Source organism: Aphelocoma coerulescens, chromosome 27 (assembly GCF_041296385.1).
Source record: "Aphelocoma coerulescens isolate FSJ_1873_10779 chromosome 27, UR_Acoe_1.0, whole genome shotgun sequence".
NCBI classification, from domain to species: domain Eukaryota; kingdom Metazoa; phylum Chordata; class Aves; order Passeriformes; family Corvidae; genus Aphelocoma; species Aphelocoma coerulescens.
The window spans coordinates 866,189-884,064 of record NC_091040.1 but is presented as its reverse complement, the minus strand read 5'-3'; the positions used below and the strand labels follow the sequence as shown (position 1 = coordinate 884,064).

Here is a 17,876-nt window from a genome sequence, read left to right as displayed (position 1 = left end):
GGCGGGAGGGGCTGGAGGTGTTCAATGGGAAAGGCACCTGCCGGGCAGCTGGAATTCGGGGAGTGGGAGGAACGGCGGGATTTGTCTCCAAACCTGGGATTTTTGGCCTCAACCTGGGATTTTTGGCCTGGGTGAGGGTGGCAGGGTGGCAGTGGGAGGTCCGTGTGTCATCTGTGCCACGGGGATGCTCCCAGGGACAGGAAAAGCCATCACTCGGTGCAGGTGGAGTTTGGGGATGGGTCACCCGCTCCCAGCATCTCTCGGGAGCCGGATGGGACAGGATGATCCTGCCTGGCTTTGGGAGGGGTGTCCCGGTGCCACAGCGCCCCTGATGATGTCGCATCCCTCGGGGCAAGTCCCCTGAGCCCTCCCGGCCGTGCCCGGGGGGACTTTGGCACCCAGGAGCCGTCGGGGTGGCAGCGACTGCGCCCGCCCTGGTCCCCGGGAGACTCCTGGGCGCCTCTTAATGGCACCTTAATTACACATTTACCGTCCCCGTTCGTCCCTCCCTCTCCTTCCCTCCTCCCTCCGTCCCTCCCGAGCTTCCCCGGGATGGAAATGCCCGGCGCGTGCTGCCGGGATTGTCACCGCCACTAATGACCCCCTGCGAGCCGGGGCGGAGCGCGGCGGCGTGGGGACACGGGAGGTGGCACTGCCCCGACCGGCTCGGCTGCGGCTGCCCGCGCTGGCCCCGGGGCCCGGCTTTGCCTCCGGCTCCGCAGGGAAGCGCTCGGTGGCTCTGGGATTTGGGGACACGGCTGTGGGGGTGTCCCTGTGCTCGCTGCGAGCTCCCGATGTCACCGTGCCAGCCCTGCCAGCCCTCCCTGGAGCCATCTCTGCCGGTGTCTGTCGCCCATTCGCGGGCGGGTCGCTTTTCCAGGATTTCCCGTGCGGGGTTTTGCAGGGATCGAGCGCTCCTTTGCAGAAGGGACAGTCCGGGATGAGCTCTGGGATGCTCTCATCCCCCGGGATCCGGGAATGGAGCGTCGGCCTCTCCCTTCCCGCTCCTGGGTGAGACCCTGGCTCCTTTATCCAGGGAAAATCCGCACGGAGAACTTCGCTGGAGCCCGGGAATTCGGCCCCAGAGGCTCCAAGAATTCCTCCAAGAATTCTCTGCGTGCGGCACACGCAGAGAACAAAAAAAAAAAAAAACAAACCAAACCAAAACAAAAAACAACAAAAAAAAACCCAGCCAAAAAAAACAGAAATGGCACGAGGAGAGGAACAATTTCCTCCACCGCTAATTGTCCCTCTGTTAATTAACGCGAGTGTGGGGGCGCTGATTAGGATCTCCCCAAAGCCACAGGTCCTGGCTGGGGACAGCGCTGACCACACGGGGCTGAGCCGTGCCAGGCCCCAGGGGACAGGAGGGGGTCCTGGATTAAGGACGCTCTGTGGGGCTGGATTTGGGAATTGAGATTTGGGATTTGGGATTTGGGATTTGGGATCTGGGATCTGGGATCTGGGATCTGGGATCTGGGATTTGGGAATCTGCCCCGCTGCCACCCCTCGTGGGTAAATCAGGGACTCCGAGGTGTTTCCTGTGGCTGGGGCGTGGCTCGAGGGATCACAGAAGGGTCCGGCTCCTTTCCAAGCTCTCCAGCTCCCAGAGTTTGGGGAGATGGGAATTAAGGTTCCAAATCCTCTTTAAGTGGTGCCCCTGTCAAATTAGCGGGGCCAGGCTGGGGCTAATGAGCGGAATAATTGATTAAATCTGTCCCACTTCTGCCTCGCAGCCTTGCACCTTCCCCAAAGGTTTCCAGATGGGGAATAATTAATTATCCCCCAAAGTGGCTCTGCGCTGGGACAGGGATGTGGGGAATTCCCACAGCGCAAAATTGCCCCCACAATTAATCTCAGGCTCTTAATGAACTCTGCAAAGAACGGCCAGGATGGGGAGAGACCCTCTTGGGGCTGGGCCTCAGTGCTGCCGGCCAGGAATGGCTGGGAATGGCTGGGAATGATGGAACGGTCCCCTCTCCGTTTATGGGGCGGCAAAACTGGCACCTGGTTGGGTCCTCTTGAAACAGGAATTTGGGAATTCTCCCCTCTCCCCTGCTCCTCCATCCACCCATGAAGTCCAGGGGACCATTTCCTCCTGGGCCATCTCTCGCCGTTCTTTCCACCAGGGCCCTTTGATGCCTTTGGTTTCCAGCCACGCGTCCCCGGGAAAATCAAACCCAGATCGGCCTCCTGGAAAATATTTGGAGGTTCTGAACCAAAATATCGGCTCTGGGAGGGGGATGAGGCGGGGCCGGAGGGAGCAGTGCTTGGCTTGAGGATTTTGGTCACATCTCAGTGGTTTCATCCAGCTCCAAGCAGGGATGGGGCAGGGAAGGGATCCTGGAAGTTGTGGGGTTCTGACCGCGGTTGTGGCGATGGGGAAATGCTGATTTACACCCCTGGGTGGGGGTTTGGTGGCACCAGGCTGCCCCACACGCTCTGGGTGCTGGAAATCGGGACAGGAACTCCCAGTTGGAGCTGGGGTTCACCTTCCCAAGTCCATCCAGGCTCCAGAATCTGGGATGAGCCCCTTTTTGAGCTTCTTTTAGCAGAAAATTTCAAATCCCGGACTTGTGGGAGCTTTGCAAATTAAACGGAGGGAAAAAATATCACTGCGAGCTTTCCCTTCCCGTGGGTCCCTCTGCAACTGTCCCAGACCCTGCTGTGACATCGCTGTCACCTCCCACGTCCGTGTGTCCCCTGGGGCCACCTCTGCACCATCAGGTCACCTCCCGACGTGATTCATTCTGGGGGGAGCAGGCCCTGGGTGCTCTGGGGGTGTCTGGCACCATCCGGGGGACAAACCCTGCAGCCCCTGGGACCGGGAATTTCCCCTCTCTGGATGTCCCCCCCTCCCAGAGGATGCTCCCCACCATTCCCTCACCCCCCTGCTCCCTCGGCCCGGCTTTTCCCGGGGCCGAGACTCCCCAAGAGCCGGGGGGGCCGCCCGGGGCGGAGGGGGGGGCCCAGCTCGTGCTGCAGCGTCTCCCCGCGCTGCCCCGGGACCATTCCCGGCTGGAGATAGCGCGGCTGCTCGGCGGTGGCAGCGCGGGCGTGTGGGAGGGCAGACGCCAGGCTGTCTGCTCCCACTCCGCTCGGCTTGTTATTAACTTCTCTTTGGGCTGCCATTAACCCAGAATTCCTGCTCCTGGCTCCAGGCTTTCCCCGCGCCGCTCTATCTCCAGCCTAATTACAGCTGTTGGGATCTCCCTTTATCTCGGGGGATCTTTGGGGTTGGTTACCTGGCACACGCGTTCCCGGCCCCCCCTCCTCGCGCGCCCATCCCTGCTTTCCCCTTTAATCCTTCCTGCTTTCATCAGCCCCGGCGGACGGGAACAACCCCGAGCCTCCGCGGCTCTGCCCGGGTGGATCCGCATCCCGCGGATCCCGGCAGCATCCCCGGGCAGGTGACCGCCAGCGACGTTATCCCCGCGTGTCCCGGCGCGTCCCCGGGCACCGCGCGGGGCTCGGCGTGCGCCGGCACCTTCCAGCCCCGACACCGAGGCTCGGCCTTGGCTCCGAGCTTGGCCGTGATTTATTTTTTTAATTTAACACGGGTTGAGTCGGTGTGTTTGTCTTGGCAGCGGGGCCCCCTCCAACCCCAAACTCCGCCCCGACAGCCCCGTCCCGTCCCTGCCAGCCCCCGCTGACACCAACCGGGGCTGGCGCCCGACCCGGCCGTGCCCCGTGCCCACAGCGCCGTCCTGGAACTGGGACCCTCCAAAACCAGCCCGGTGTGAGCTGGGGGCTCTGCACGGCCCGAGGGTTGGTGACAGAGTTTTGTCCCCTCTCCCAAAGGGATTTGGAGCAGGCAGCGCTGTCCCTGTCCCTGTGCCTACCCTTGGCACGGAATGGGGCTGAGATTGGCACCTTCAAACCCCGACCCAGAGGAGGGAGGAGGAGGATGAGGAGGACGAAGATGGTGTCACCACTGCCCCATTGATCCCCCTGGGCTGCCCCTTCTCCTGGGTCCCCCTTGGAGGGCCCTAAATGGGGGGGACCCCTCCCCAGTCGTCCTGCAGCCCCCAGGCTGGGTGGGATGAGGTGGGATGGGATGGGATGGGATGGGATGGGATGGGATGGGATGGGATGGGATGGGATGGGATGGGGTGGGATGGGGTGGAATGGGGTGGGGTGGGATGGGGTGGGGTGGGATGGGGTGGGATGAGGAGGGGAGGGAAGGGGTCCCTCCTTCCACCCCGATGGAACAGAGCTGTGCCCCTTCGCGCCAGCAGGGAACTGAACCCTGAGGGTCCCCCCTGCTCCTGCCATTTGGGCAAATATTGTCCCCTGAAACCCCTGGGGACACCGTCCTGCAGCAGCTGGCGCAGGGACCTCGGCTCCCCTGCTTTGGGGTGGACATTTTGGGGGAACTTCTATTAATTATGGGCATCTCTTCCATCCACCTCTCAGCAGAGGGGTGAGAAAGCACAAGAGGCTGGGAAGGGGGTCTGGATCCCTCTGGATCCAGCTCTGGGACATTCCCGGGATCCCTCACGAGCAGCCTCTGTGGTGGGTGGGGGATGCAGCCCCCAGCCCCAGCATCCCCTTTCTCCCCCCGAGCACCGGGTGAGGAGGCCGGGAGGGAGCGGGGCCGGCGGGAGCTGATCCCGGCAAGCCGGCACCCGTCCGCAGCCGGTGGGGCTGAGTCACCCGCGGGGAAAGTGAGGAGCAGGATAAAAGCAGATCAGGGGAGCTTTCCCTCGGTCCTCGCCCTCGGCCGGGCCGGGCCGGGCCGGGCTCCCCGGGGATGCGGCGCGGGCAGGGCTGCGAACATCTGGAATCCTCCTCTCGCTGCTGCTTCGCCCCCGCTTGGGCCTGGGTGGGGTTGGGGGACTTTCCCTGTTGGTCCCCGGAGTTTGGTGGCCCCCACGGAGGCTTCGCCCCACACCTGAGTTTAAGGCTGGTGTGGGATTTTTGAGGATCATCCCAGGGACACAGCTCCGTGCTGGGACGGGGGGACACCACGGCACCCAGGGCACAGCCCGTGGGTCCGGCTGTGCTGGGAATGGTCCCCGGGGGTCATCGGGGAAGTTTCTGGGGTTGGGGTGGGGGCCGAGGGCAGGAGCGGAGGGCGAGGGTGAGGCGGGGCTGTCCCGGAGCGTGGGGCAGGACGCGGTCCCCGCGTGTCCCGGGGCCAGCCCCGAGCTGGGTTATTTATATGGCAGCGCCGGCCCCGCGCGGGTGACTCAGAGCCGGTGGCCGCATGGAAACACGGCTGGGACACGGCCTAATGGGAGGGTGGGGACGGGGGCCCTCCCTGCCACCCCCCGGCCGCTGTCACCGCTCCCGCGGGGCTGCTCCTCCCGCCGTGTCAGAGGGGGCGGCGGCAGGGACAGACCTGGCGGTCCCTTCCCCGCTCCCTTGCCCGCTGTGCCACCCCGGTGTCCCCAAAGCCATCGCAGCCTCACAGACCCCGCCACCCGCACGGCCGGGGCTCCGCTGGCTGTCCCCAAAGGCGGTGACAGCAGCTCCCAGCCCCAAACAGGGGGGATTTGTCGCCGTGGTGCCCTGGCTGGAGGCGCCCCCGGGCCCAGGGCCCCGCCGGGGTCACGGAGGGCGCGGCCGGGCAGGTTGTCACCCGCCGGGAGCGGGGCCCCGCGGGGACCGGGCGCTGCCGACGCCGGGAAGGGGCCCCGCGCCTGCCGGGGGTGGCTCGGGGGGTCCCACCCCCGTCTGGCATCCCGGGAGTGCCCCCAGCCCCCGGAGCGCGGGGATGGGACGCCCGTGTCCGTCCCGCCCGTGTCCCTCTGTCCCCCGTGGGTGCGCTGAGTGCGAGCGGCCTCAGCTGCCCCGTACCTGTCCCCGGGGCTGCCCCGTGTCCCCCCCCGGGGGTCTCCGTCCTCCCCCTTCGCCCCCAGGGGAGGGGGAGCCCTGAAGAGGGTGGGGTTACCCCCCACGCCCCCTGCACCAGGGCCACCCCCGGGGGACACCGCCAGAACATGGGGGGGGCCGGGGTGTCCCCCCAGCCTCAGGGAGGGGTCATAGCTGCACAGGTGGGGGAGGGGGCCTCGAAGGGGGTCCCACACGGGGGGGGGGGGTGGGCACGGGGTGAAGGGGGTGCCCCGGGGCGTGACGTCACTGTGGGGGCGGGGCGGGGCGGGGCGCTCGGGGCATCCCCGGCCGCGGGGCCGCGGCAGCCGGAGCCGTCGGGGGGCGGCGGGGGCTCGGCTCGGCTCGGCTCGGCTCGGCTCGGCTCGGCTCGGCTCGGCTCGGCTCGGCTCGGCTCGGCTCGGCTCTGCCGCGGGCGCTGCGGGCGCTGCCCGGCCCGGTCCGGCCGCACCATGACCATGAGCTCGGTGGCCGAGACCCTGCTGGGCACCGACCCCTCCAAAGCCGCGTTCCTGGAGCTCGGCCCCCCCCAGCACTACCCCCTGCACGGCCTCCCCCCCGCCGGCCACCCCCAGCACGACCCCCCGCCCTTCTCCTCCTACGGCCGGCCCGGGCACTTCCCGTACCCCGGCGGGGCCCCCCCGCCGCCCCACGGGGGTCCCTACCTGCCCTACGCGCCCCCCGGCGCCCCGCACGCCCCGGCCCCCGGGGCCCGGCTGCAGGACACAGGTAAGGGGGGCGCGGGGGGCGCGCACCCGCCCCGGGGAGCCGGGGCTGCGCCGGGAAGCGCCGGGACGGAGCGGTCGGAAGCGCTCCCGGGCGGCGGGGCTGGGCTGGGCTCGGTGCGGGGTCCTGGGGGGCAGCCGGCGGGGCCGGGGGTGATGTCCCCCCGCTCCCAGAGCGCCCCGACCCGCCGGGGACACGTGGGTGGCTTCGGGGAGCCCAGGGCATGGGGAGCATCATCCCCCGCTGCCGGGACCTTCCAACCTGAGACCCCCGGCTGCACCCCGAGACCCCCAGGTGCCCCCTGGGACCCCCGGCTGCCCACACCCTCCAGCCTGTGCCCCCCAGGCCGGGCAGACTCTGCCCTCTCCCCACACCCCAATCCCAGCTCCCTGCCCTGCTCCACCCCTGTTCCCCACTGTTTCCCCCAAAAGCCGAGGCAGGAATCTGCAGCCCGAGCCAGCCTGGGGCTTCCGAGCCCGGCTGAGCCCCCGGCCCTTGTGGTGGTCCCTGGGTGCCCAGGGCTCGCCCATGCCAGGCGGGCACTGCTGGGCCAGGGACCCCCAGCGTCCCCCAGTGACCCTCCCGGGGCAGGGGGTCCATCCCAGTGCCCTCCATCCCCGGGGATCCCCGCCTGGCCCCCCCAGCCGGGTGCAGGCCCAGGCCTGTGTCCCACGTGCTGTTGGACATTGGATGGACGATCCCGTCCTTCCCTTCCTCCTCCTCTCCCCTTTTGCTTTGGCCGAGGTTTAAAGGGCCGTGAAAAGCAGCCCCCCCCTCATCCCCCCTCCCTTCCACAGACACCCCCGGCAGCCCCAGGGACGATTTGGGGTGGGTTTGGGGTGGCTTTTTTAACCTCATGGTGCGTTTGATTGATTGTGGCTCCTCTTGCCCCATCCCCAGAGCCCGAGAAGCCCCTGGCCGTGTCCAACGGGGAGCTGCGCTTCGGCGGGAAGGGCAAGAAGCTGCGGAAGCCCCGGACCATCTACTCGAGCCTGCAGCTGCAGGCGCTGAACCAGCGCTTCCAGCAGACCCAGTACCTGGCACTGCCCGAGCGCGCCGAGCTGGCGGCACAGCTGGGGCTCACCCAGACCCAGGTACGGGGGACACTGCGGTGGCTGCGGCCATTGGGGCTGTCCATTGCCACCGGGATGCGCCATATGACACCGGGATGCGCCATATGACACCGGGATGTGCCATGTGCCACCGGGATGCGCCATGTGCCACCGGGATGTGCCATGTGCCCCTCGGGATGTGCCATGTGCCACTGGGATGTGCTATGTGCCCCTCGGGAGGCACCATGTGCCACTGGGATGTGCTCTGTGCCACCGGGATGGGCCATGTGCCCCTCGGGATGCACCATGTGCCACCAGGACACACCATGTGCCACCGGGATGTGCCATGTGCCCCTTGGGATGTGCTATGTGCCACTGGGATGTGCTATGTGCCACCAGGATGTGCCATGTGCCCCTTGGGATGTGCCATGTGCCCCTTGGGATGCACCATGTGCCACCTTGACACACCATGTGCCCACCAGAATGTGCCATGTGCCACCAGGACACACCATGTGCCCCTTGGGATGCACCATGTGCCACCTCGACACACCATGTGCCCACCAGAATGTGCCATGTGCCCACCAGGACACACCATGTGGCACTGGGATGCACCATGTGCCCACCAGGATGTGCCATGTGCCACCAGGACACACCATGTGCCACCGGGATGCACCATGTGCCCACCAGGATGTGCCATGTGCCACTGGGACACACCATGTGCCACCGGGACGGCTCCGGCTGCGGCCGTGCCCGGCTGGAAGCGAGCCGAGCCGAGCCGTGCCGCGGCGGGGGAGCTGGCGCCGGTGGGCCCGCAGGGCTCGTGTTTGGGGCGCCCCTGCCCGCACCTCCCAGCGGCAGCGGGACTTTCCCAGCCCCGGAGCCTGGCTGGCGGCCCGGCCGTGCCCGGCGCTGGGCGGCCCCGGGCCGCGGGACGGGGCGAGTGGGTTTTTGAAGGCGATGGGGAGAGACAGGCAGGCGGCAGCGGTGCAGCCCCGGAGCCAGGGGCGAAGCGAGCTCATAAAGCCGGGGAAGAGGAGACAAGTGGGAACCTGCCGGCAGCGCGGGGGGGACCGCGGGGAGGAATGAGCGGGGCCACCACCCCAGCGCGGCGGGCGCAGCCCGGGCCGGCCCCGGCACCGGCACCGGCAGCGGCTGGGGCTGACACGGGCAGGGGGACACTCCTGGGGACACTCCTGGGGACACTCCTGGGGACACTGCCCCGCTCCCCGGCCTCCCGGTGCCTCTCCCCACATTCTCCCCCTGCCTCAGAGGGGCGGCTTGTGAAGGGTTGGGCTCCCGGCCCGGTTCATGCCCCAGAGCCCCGCAGGGATGGGGTGCAAGGGGGGCCCCGGGGGGGCTGCAATTGTTAATTTTGAGGGTTTAGGGGGTGTTGGCCACTTCCTCCCCCCTCCCCCCTCTCTCTCTGCCCCCAGGTGAAGATCTGGTTCCAGAACAAGCGCTCCAAGTACAAGAAGATCATGAAGCAGGGCCCGAGTGCCCCCGACGGGGAGCAGCCCCCCCACAGCACCCCCGCCCTGTCCCCCTGCTCCCCCAGCCTCCCCCTGCTCTGGGACCTCCCCGGGCCGGGGAAGGGGCCCCCGCTGGCCCCCGGGGGTTACATCAACAGCTTCGGAGCCTGGTACCAGCCGCACCCGCAGGACACCATTCCCAGGACCCCCATGATGTGACACTGCCAGCGCTCCGGAGGGACACTGAGGGACACCGAAGGGGACGCTCTGCCGCTGCCCCCCGAGGGACTGGGAGCCCAGCGGAGCCCTGGGGGATCCCAGCGAATGGAGGAAGAGGAATAAGAAAAGGAGGAGGAGGAAGGTGACGAGGATCTGCAGGAACCCGAGGATGTCCTGCTCTGTCACACTCCGCAGTGACCCAGCGCCCTGTGCGCCGTCCCTGTGGGACAGGACTCGGCCCCGGGTCCCCCATTCATGGACAGGGGGCAGGGGGACCCTAGGAGAGGGGCTGGGGAGTCCCCAGACCCCCGGCCTGGATTAATTTATAAATTCTGTCGGTTATTGGTTTTGCCCCCGTGTATAAATCGGCTGAACATGGATCGGTTCTGCTCCTCCGCGCTCACCGCGGCTCTGGGCTGTCCCTGCTCTGGGGGAGACGCTTCCATCCCGACCCTCAGGCATCCCACTCCAGTGGGGTTTAACCCGCGGGACGGGAGAAATCCCACCGGGGGACTGGGATGGCCCTGGCCTTGTTCCTCCCTCCCCTTGCACAGGCTGGAAATCCGTCCTGGGCCACGGGAGCAGCTGGAGTCACCTCCCCGTCCCCAGCCAGGACATCCCCAGCGTGATGGGGACAGGGACGCCCCGCAGGGACCGACGCCGTCCCATTTTGCGGGGCCATCCCGGACCCTGCTGGCGGCGGGGCCGTGACTCCAGCGTGGCTCCGGGTGAGCCGAGGGCTGGGCCGGGCCCGGCTCCAGGGCTGGGGCTGCCAGGCCGGGCCGTGGGCGGGCGCTGCCCCCGCTCCCGGGGCTGGCACCGGGTGACGCAAGGGCTGCAGGTGTCGCAACGGGGCAGGAGCGCTGGGAGGGCTCTGCTGGGCCCGGGGGTGACAGCGGGGGGACCCGGGCACCGCCACCCCCGGCACTGCCACCCCCCGCGGGACCCACAAAACCCCGGTCCTGCCCAGAGCCGCCGGGCGCGTCCCCTCCGAGGGGACTGTCCCCAGTGTCGCCATCCTGGAGCTGTCCGGGGCCATCCCCGCTGCCATCAGGGGTAACTGGGATAACTGGGATAACGAGGGAAGGTCGTTCTGTGCCTGTGCCTGTGCCAGGGCAGGACAGGGATGCTGGGGACAGTGGGGGATGTCCCCACCCCTGTGAGGATCCTGCCCCTGGCTCCCATTCCCAGTCCCATTCCCATTCCCATTCCCATTCCCATTCCCATTCCCATTCCCATTCCCAGTCCCATCCCACTTTCGGGAGGGTGCCGGGACACCGAACCAGGCCCCAGGGAGGGATCTCGGGGTCCCGCAGCCACTTTTTGGGAATTCTGGGGGGTTCTTGGCTGGGAGGGTTGTGGGAGGTGCTGGTGGTGACCCCTCCAGGGAGCTGGAGGTGGGAGAAAGTGGGACAGGAACCCGGGGGGACCCTCTGGAAAACGCCCCGAGGATGGGACAGGGGGCCGGGGGGAGCTCCACGATCCCAAGGCTTTTCCCGGCGCCCATTCCCGGGGCTGCCGGGGGAGCGCGATCCGCAGGCAGCGCTGGGAGGGAGCGGGGATCGCCCCTGGCCGTGGGCAATGCGGCACCCGGGATTTACATAATCCCTGGATACGTAACCCGCCGCCTTTTCGGGCTCATTTTCCTCCTCCTCCTCCTCCTCTAAGCGAAAGAAAAAAAATTAGTTTTTTTTTTTTGTTTTTTTGTTTTTTTTTTTATAAATAAAAAATGAAACGAAACCTCCCCAGCTCACAGCACAGAGCTCCCGGCCCCAGGCAGCGCTGCTCCGACTGCTCCTCTTCCCATGGGGTTGGGAATGGGGACTCGGGGTGCAGCTTCTGGGGGGTTGGGTGCCAGGTGGGAGGCTGTCCCTGCGTGGATTTGGGAATGGAGACACATTTGGGGACGTGGGGACATATTTGGGGGCTCTGAGAGCCCGGAGCGTCCCGTGCTCCAGCCCTGGAGCCTCCCCCGGGGGATTGGGGCCGTGGGGGGGTTTGGGGTCCCCACGGACATGGGGGGTGATGAGGGGACAGCGCTCGGGGGGTGATGGGGTCCCCACACGCGTGACACAATGTGGGTGACACCGGGGACAGCAGGACAGGGCCACCACATCCCTGGACACCCTGCTGGGGTATTTTGGGGTCACTCGAGCACCCCAACCCCACAGCGCTGCCGGGGACGGCACCGTGTCCTCAGGGAATGCATCGATCCCGAGGGATTTGGGGATCCCGGGGGAGTTTTGTCCTGTCCCCCACCTCGTTGTCCCCAAAAGGGACATCGGGGCAGTGCAGCCGCCCTCCCAGTCTGCAGGGCTGGGAGTTCACTGGTCCCAGTAAGAGGAGCGGGAGGGAAGCTCCAGGTTCCCTCGGCCGTTTGGGGAATACTCTGAAAACCGGAAAAAAATTCCTTTTCCTGCCCCGGATTCCCTCGCAGTGGGACAAAGTGGGATTTGGGGTGAGCCAACATCACCCGGTGCTATCCCACCCCCAGCTGTCCCCCAAAAACGGGGCCCGAGGGACAGAGGGTTTAAAGCCACGTTTCCCAAGGTGGAAAAAACCCAAACGCTGCTCCCCAAACACCTCCAGAAACCGGGCAAAAAAAGTGTTTGGAGCTTTAAATTCAGAGCTTTTATTAATGAACATTTCCAGCCCGGCTTTGGTTCCCTGGGGAAGCAGCAAAGGACACTCGGGGGCACCCCCTGTCCCGAGGGGGGGTTCCCATCAACCAGGGGGGGATTTTCCTTTAAAAAAATACATATATATATATGTGGACAAAAAAACCCAGACCGAAACCAGTTTGGTTTGGAACAACTTTATACAAATGAACCTTATGTACACTCCCTTTTTTTCCCCCCAAAACACCCCTATTTATAGAAGGCAACATAAATAATTCCCCAGGACTGTACAACACTATGAACACTCCTTAAAACGGCACTTTCTGCTTAAAAAAATAGCATTATTCTCTTAAAAAATAGGAAAGAGCTCGGTTTTTTTTTTTCCTTTAAAATAAGTCGTCGATTTCCTTAAAAAAGAGGCATTTTCGCCGTTCCTTTCCCCACAGCTGGAGGCACTGCCAGAAGATGGAGGTGAACACGAGTTTTTCTCTCTAAAAAATAACTTAAAACCATTCCCAAACTGCTTAAATATTAAAATATTTCCCTCCCCACACCTCCCCCCCCCCTCCCCATAGTTTTTATTCAATTTTAAATCACCACCTTCTGGTCTGGGCATCATCCCGGGTGGTTCCCACTGGGATGAGGGTCCCGTTTTGCTACCGTGGGGTGTCCATGACCCCCAAAATCGCTCCCACTCTGTGGATTTCGGAGCCAGGGCCGAGCACATCCCGCTCCTGCGGCGCCAGGCACCCCCCGTGTCGCGGCAGCGGTGACACAGATCCTCCATCCCGACGGGATCCGGGCGCTCCGGCTGCGCCCCGCGCTCGGGGTCACCCAGCGGGGTCACCCCAACAGGAGAAGCTCCGGCGAGGGATTGGGATGAGGCTCTTCGGGGGCTGAATTTATCTGAGGGGGAGTTGATGGAAAAACTTCAAAAATTAAAGAGTAGCTGAAGGATTTTCCACCTTTTCCTGCGCTGGGAGCGGAGGGGTTGGAGCCTTTGCAGTCCTCTGGTTCCTGAGATGAGCGGGGCGAGGAGAGAGGGTTCTAGGGGTGCGCGGGGGTGTCCTTTCCTTTGGTTCTTTTTTTTTTAGGAAAAAAATAAGGAGACAAAACCAAAATAGGGGGAAAAAAAGGAGGCCAAGGAGCTGTGCAGCGTCTCTGAGCCCGCCGTGCCCGTCAGTACACGGCGCCCGTGCTGGGGGGCCCGGGGGACGGGTGGTGCATCGGGGGGGCCGCCTGCGCCTGGTGGGGTCCGTGGGGGCCGCTGAGGCTCTGGGGGTGGTACCAGGGGTTGTGCTCCTCCAGGAAGCCCGGCGAGGAGCTGTAGGGCAGCGGCTGCGGCAGCGGGGTCCGGGCGCTGCCGCCGGGACTGTCCCAGACCGGCGACGGGGGCGAGTTGCAGGCCATGGAGTCGCTGTTGTTGGGGCTGTGCTCCAGGGGCACCTCGCCGTTCTTGTAGAGCTTCTTGAACTTGGAGCGCCGGTTCTGGAACCAGATCTTCACCTGCGGGATGGAGGGAAAAGGGTCAGAGCCCCGGAAAGGGAATGGGGGGGTGGGAGGGATATGGGGAGAGGGGAGGGGACAGGGGATGGGGTGGTTGGGATTGCAGGGACACCGGGCAGGGGGGTCACGGGGAGCCCAGAGACGCGGGAGGGACGTGGGGGTCACAGGGAACTGCCCTGCTCACTGGAACCAACCTGGGACATGGGGGTGACAGTGACCCCAGAGACACGGAAGGGACAAGGGGGTCACGGGGACCCCAAAGACACGTGAAGGAGTAAGGGACATGGGGGTCGCAGGGACCCCAGCCACACACTGGCGCACAGGAAGGCACAGGGGACGTGGGTGACGCGGGAAGGGACATCATGGGGACCCCACACGGCGCGTGGCAGGAAACCCCTGGGGATGGGGTTGTCGTGAGACGCGTGGAAAGTCGCCGCTGGTGTGGGTGTCACGGAGAACATGGACACACCACGGACACACCGCGGACATGGACACACCACGGACACACCGCGGACATGGACACACCGTGCACTGTGGACAGCACCCATGTGACACTGGGTGTCGCGGGGACCCCCCTGGGGACACGGGCGTCACGAGGAGCCCGTCACGCCACACGCCGGGCGTCGGGAGCGTCCCCGCGGCTGGGCGAGGCGGCGCTGGACGCCTTTGGCCCTGGGCGAGGGGCGGGGGTGGCGGTGGTTGTCACCCAAACAGGATGTCCCTCTGGGAGCGGGTGACGCGCTCCGTCAGCCCTTTGCCGAGTGTCCCCGATTGCTTCATCGCCCAAGGGAGGAGGAGGAAGGCCAAGGGCGGCACAAGGGCGCCGGCGCCGGCCCCGAGGCAGGGAGGGCACCGCGATGGGGCGCGGGGGAGTCGCACGCTGCGGGGACAGCGGGGACAGCCCGCTCCCCTCCCACCCCCAGGTTTGTCCCCGCGCCAGGCACGACCCCAAGAGCGAGGGCTTCGCCCCAGTCGGGGCGGCTCGCGGGGAGGAGGAGAAGCCCATCCCGCACGTCCCGGCTCTTCCAGTCCAGCCTGAAGGGCCACCCCAGCGCCGGGGACAGCGGGTGTGGAACCGGTCCCCAAATCCCTTCTCCTTGCCCGAACCAAGCGGGATGGGGCGGCCAGAGCCGGGGGAAACTTCGGGAAGTCCGGGCAGGAGGAGCAGGGTCCGGCCTCGGGTCCCCGTGTTCTGGCAGGATTTGGGATCGGGAGCTGCCGTCGGGACGGGGCGTCCCGAGCTCCCCCGAGCGCTCATCCCGAGCGTCCTGTGTCGCTGGCACTTGGTGCCCCACATTCCCGGGACACCGGGTGTGCCGTGACCCAGGACACTCCCAGGTGCCGGATCCAGCTCCAAACCCCGTGGCAGGGTGAGCTCTGGGATGGGGCCAGCTCCAGAGGGAGTGGGATAAACCCCAAAACTGCGGAGCGGGGCATGGCTGGGCTCCGTCCCCTCTCCTTGCTCCCTCCGTCCTCTCCACCTTTCCCTCGGCAGAGAGGATTTGCTCCAACGGGGAAACCCGGCCCTGGGGACCCTACAACCCACAGCAAGCGGGGAACTCCATCCCCGAGAGCCTCCAGACCCCTCCGGCTCCCCGGGAACAGAACCCTTCCCAAATCCAGGATTTACAGAGCGGCTGCGGCTCCGGCTCCCCCTCTGCTGCTCGATCGTGCCCGCGATCGGGATTTGGGGTGTCGGGGGGTTGGCTCAGCCCTTACCTGGGTCTGGGTGAGCCCCAGCTGTGCCGCCAGCTCGGCGCGCTCGGGCAGCGCCAGGTACTGCGCCTTCTGGAAGCGGCGCTGCAGGGCGGCCAGCTGGTAACTGGAGTAGATGGTCCGGGGCTTGCGGATCTTCTTGGGCTTCCCATTGACCATTCGCACCTCCGGCTCCGGCTCTTCCTTCACGGACACTGGGAGAGGGCGCGGGGTGAGGTGTGAAGGTCTCCCAGGGCAGCCACCTCCTCCCCAGCTCGGTGTCACCCCGCTCGGGGTGCTGGCACTGCCCCGTCCCCTGGGACAACCTCTGCGACACCCCTGGGACATGTCCCGGACTCTGTATCCAGCACGGATCCATCCCACGGATCCGTCCCGCTGCGTCCCCACGGGAACACCGGGAACGGCGGAGGCGGCTGAGCCCCCACAGCCGCCAGCAACCCCCTGTCCCCAACCTGGGGACACCCAGGGGGACACAACCCCACAAATCCCACACAAATCCCACACAAAGCCCCCTCTGGAACCCCAGGGGAGCACCGGGATGGGCACGACCCCCGTCCCCCCGGCACCCCTACCTGCTTCCTGCGCCGGGAGCTGCTGCTCCCTGAAGTGGCCGTACTGGCGGTAGGAAGGGCTGTAGGAATACTCGGATTTGGGCGAGTAGGTGCCGGCGGCGCCGATGCCGTTGAGGTTGAACTGGGGGTAGGGGTAGTGGCCCACGGGCTGCCCGTAGGACTGGCCCGGGTAGTAGTCGTGCTGGCCCGTGTAGTAGCCCAGGTCGGTGACCGAGGACTCCGGCAGGGTGGGCGAGTCCTTGGAGGCTGCATGGCAGCTCAGCGAGCCCGAGAGGTCCGTCAGGATGCTGGAGAGCTTCTTATCGAAAGAGCCGCTCATCGCGGGGAGCGGGGAGGGGGCAGCTGCCTGCCCGGGCCGGGGACCCCCCAACCTGGCGGCTGCCGAGGCCTGGCGTGCCCCGAGCGGGATCCGGCGCTGCGGCTGCTTCGCGAGGAGCCACCGAGAGACTGTGCCCAAACCTCCGGCCCCGGCCGCCTGCTTAAAGCCTTTAATTAGGGAGCAGGGCAGGGTGGGTGCGCATTCCGATTGGCTCCAGAAATATTGCCTGGGAGGCAAAATAGGCTCCTGCCTCCTCCTGTGTGGGTTTCTTTTTTTTTTTTTCCTCTCTCTCCCTTTTTTTTTTTTTTCTTCTTTCTCTCTCTCAGGAAACAACAAAGAGTGGGTGAAGGAGGGCGAGGGAGTAAATAAAGTGTGCAGGGTCCTGTCTGCAGGAGGGGGGCCCTGGGGACACAGGGGACACTGAGGGGGGCAGGAAAGGCCGGTTTACAAGGGGACCTTTGGGGCTGCGGGGGGATTATTTGGAGGAGTGTTTGTGGGGGGGCAGGGAAGGGGTTCGGGACTGGGATGGAGCCGGGCTTGGGGTTGGGGGGCTTTAGGGGTTGATTTATGGCCCCCCCACACTTCTCCCCAGCTCCCACCTCCTCCCAGCAGCGCCTCCCAGTCCAGTGCCACCCCCAGGCAGAGCCCCCCCGCCCCAGGGGACCCCCACATACCCCCGAACCTGCCATGCTCCCCTCGTACTGGGGGCACCTCGGGGCAGTGGTGAGCCCCGATTTTGGGGGGGACACCCCCCGGGGGTCTGTGCTCCTCTCCCACCCCCACTCAGTGACCCTGATGCCTTTTCCTGGTTTTAAAATCAAGAGTCAAACACGGTTAGAAGGGGAAAAGGGATTTTACCTTGGTATTTATTTTAAGGATCCTTAGGTGCACATGCCCAGGTGAAATGCACCCCAATGCCCCCTGCAATGCCCGCCCCAAAAGATCGGGTAGAACATTATAAGTGTTACTAATTAGCAGATCTATCAAAGATTCCCCAGTGAGAGGCTCGAGTGAGCCCCCCACCCCAAGGAGCCTTCTCCTGGATGGTTCTATCTCAGGTTACAGAATGTTCTGGAGAGGACCTTGGGGTCTGGGGCACACTGATCCCCAGCTACGAAGCTTCTGCGATGTTGAGTCTCCTGGCTGAACAAACAAGGCCAAGAAAGGAGGCAAAAAGCGCTAAGAATACAGAAGTTGTAAAAACCTATAACAGGGCAATAAAAGAAAAGCAAAAAATCATCACGGCATCAACCCCTCCGCTGCCCTAAGGACCCCCAGCAGCCTCGCCCAGCCGGGGGTCCCGGGCCAGCCCTGGTCCCCCCTGGCCGCTCGCACGGCTCTCCCGGGCCACCCCCAGCACTCGGGGTTGCAAGAATATTTTGGGGTGGGGCTCTCTGAGAGGAGCCGGGGGCTGGGAGGGGGCTGGGTCCGTGACCGGGGCGGGGCTGTCCGCCCCTGTCCCCTGCGTGCCCCCCACCCACCCCCGGCGCTGCCCCCCGGGTTCCCCCCCGCGCCTTCCGCGGCGCGGGGCAACGGCTCCGCCTGGCGGCCACGGCGGGAACTGCGCCGCCCCTCGGGGCCGCGGGTTCGAGTCCCGGTAACGCCGGCAGCACCGGGCCGGGGGTTCGAGTCCCGGTAACGCCGCGGCTGCGGGGAAAGAGGGAGGAAAATGGGGAATGGGAAAGGGGCGGGAATGGGAACGGGAACGGGAGTAGGAATAAAGAATAGGAATAGGAATAGTAACAGGAATAGGAATAGGGATAAACAGGAATAGGAATGCATAGGAAGAAGAATAGGAATATGACTAGGAATAGGATTAGAAATAGGAATAGGAATAGGAATAG

The 17,876-nt window shown here is 65.5% G+C and overlaps 2 protein-coding genes across 2 annotated transcripts; one reads left to right on the top strand and one right to left on the bottom strand.

Moving 5' to 3' along the window:
- Nucleotides 1-6,287: 6,287 nt before the first annotated feature.
- Nucleotides 6,288-9,301, top strand: DLX4 (distal-less homeobox 4). Its single transcript, XM_068996752.1, has 3 exons — nucleotides 6,288-6,564; nucleotides 7,462-7,655; nucleotides 9,047-9,301. Exons 1-3 carry the CDS (start codon nucleotides 6,288-6,290, stop codon nucleotides 9,299-9,301), a joined length of 726 nt encoding a protein of 241 aa, XP_068852853.1.
- Nucleotides 9,302-13,098: 3,797 nt separating this feature from the next.
- Nucleotides 13,099-16,032, bottom strand: DLX3 (distal-less homeobox 3). The gene is made up of 3 exons (XM_068996622.1): nucleotides 15,714-16,032; nucleotides 15,145-15,335; nucleotides 13,099-13,425 (listed from the first exon to the last, which is right to left on the bottom strand). The coding sequence occupies exons 1-3, from the start codon at nucleotides 16,030-16,032 to the stop codon at nucleotides 13,099-13,101; spliced, it is 837 nt and encodes a 278-aa protein (XP_068852723.1).
- Nucleotides 16,033-17,876: the final 1,844 nt, after the last annotated feature.

What these genes read in the sequence shown, in the direction of transcription:
- DLX3 (XM_068996622.1), bottom strand. Translation starts at nt 16,032, where the DNA reads ATGAGCGGCTCTTTCGATAAGAAGCTCTCCAGCATCCTGACGGACCTC. An exon ending in GCTCCCGGCGCAGGAAGCAG is followed by an intron (nt 15,336 to 15,713) that starts GTAGGGGTGCCG and finishes GCCCTCTCCCAG; the next exon opens with TGTCCGTGAAGGAAGAGCCG. An exon ending in TGGGGCTCACCCAGACCCAG is followed by an intron (nt 13,426 to 15,144) that starts GTAAGGGCTGAG and finishes TCCATCCCGCAG; the next exon opens with GTGAAGATCTGGTTCCAGAA.
- DLX4 (XM_068996752.1), top strand. Translation starts at nt 6,288, where the DNA reads ATGACCATGAGCTCGGTGGCCGAGACCCTGCTGGGCACCGACCCCTCC. An exon ending in GGCCCGGCTGCAGGACACAG is followed by an intron (nt 6,565 to 7,461) that starts GTAAGGGGGGCG and finishes CCCCATCCCCAG; the next exon opens with AGCCCGAGAAGCCCCTGGCC. An exon ending in TGGGGCTCACCCAGACCCAG is followed by an intron (nt 7,656 to 9,046) that starts GTACGGGGGACA and finishes CTCTGCCCCCAG; the next exon opens with GTGAAGATCTGGTTCCAGAA.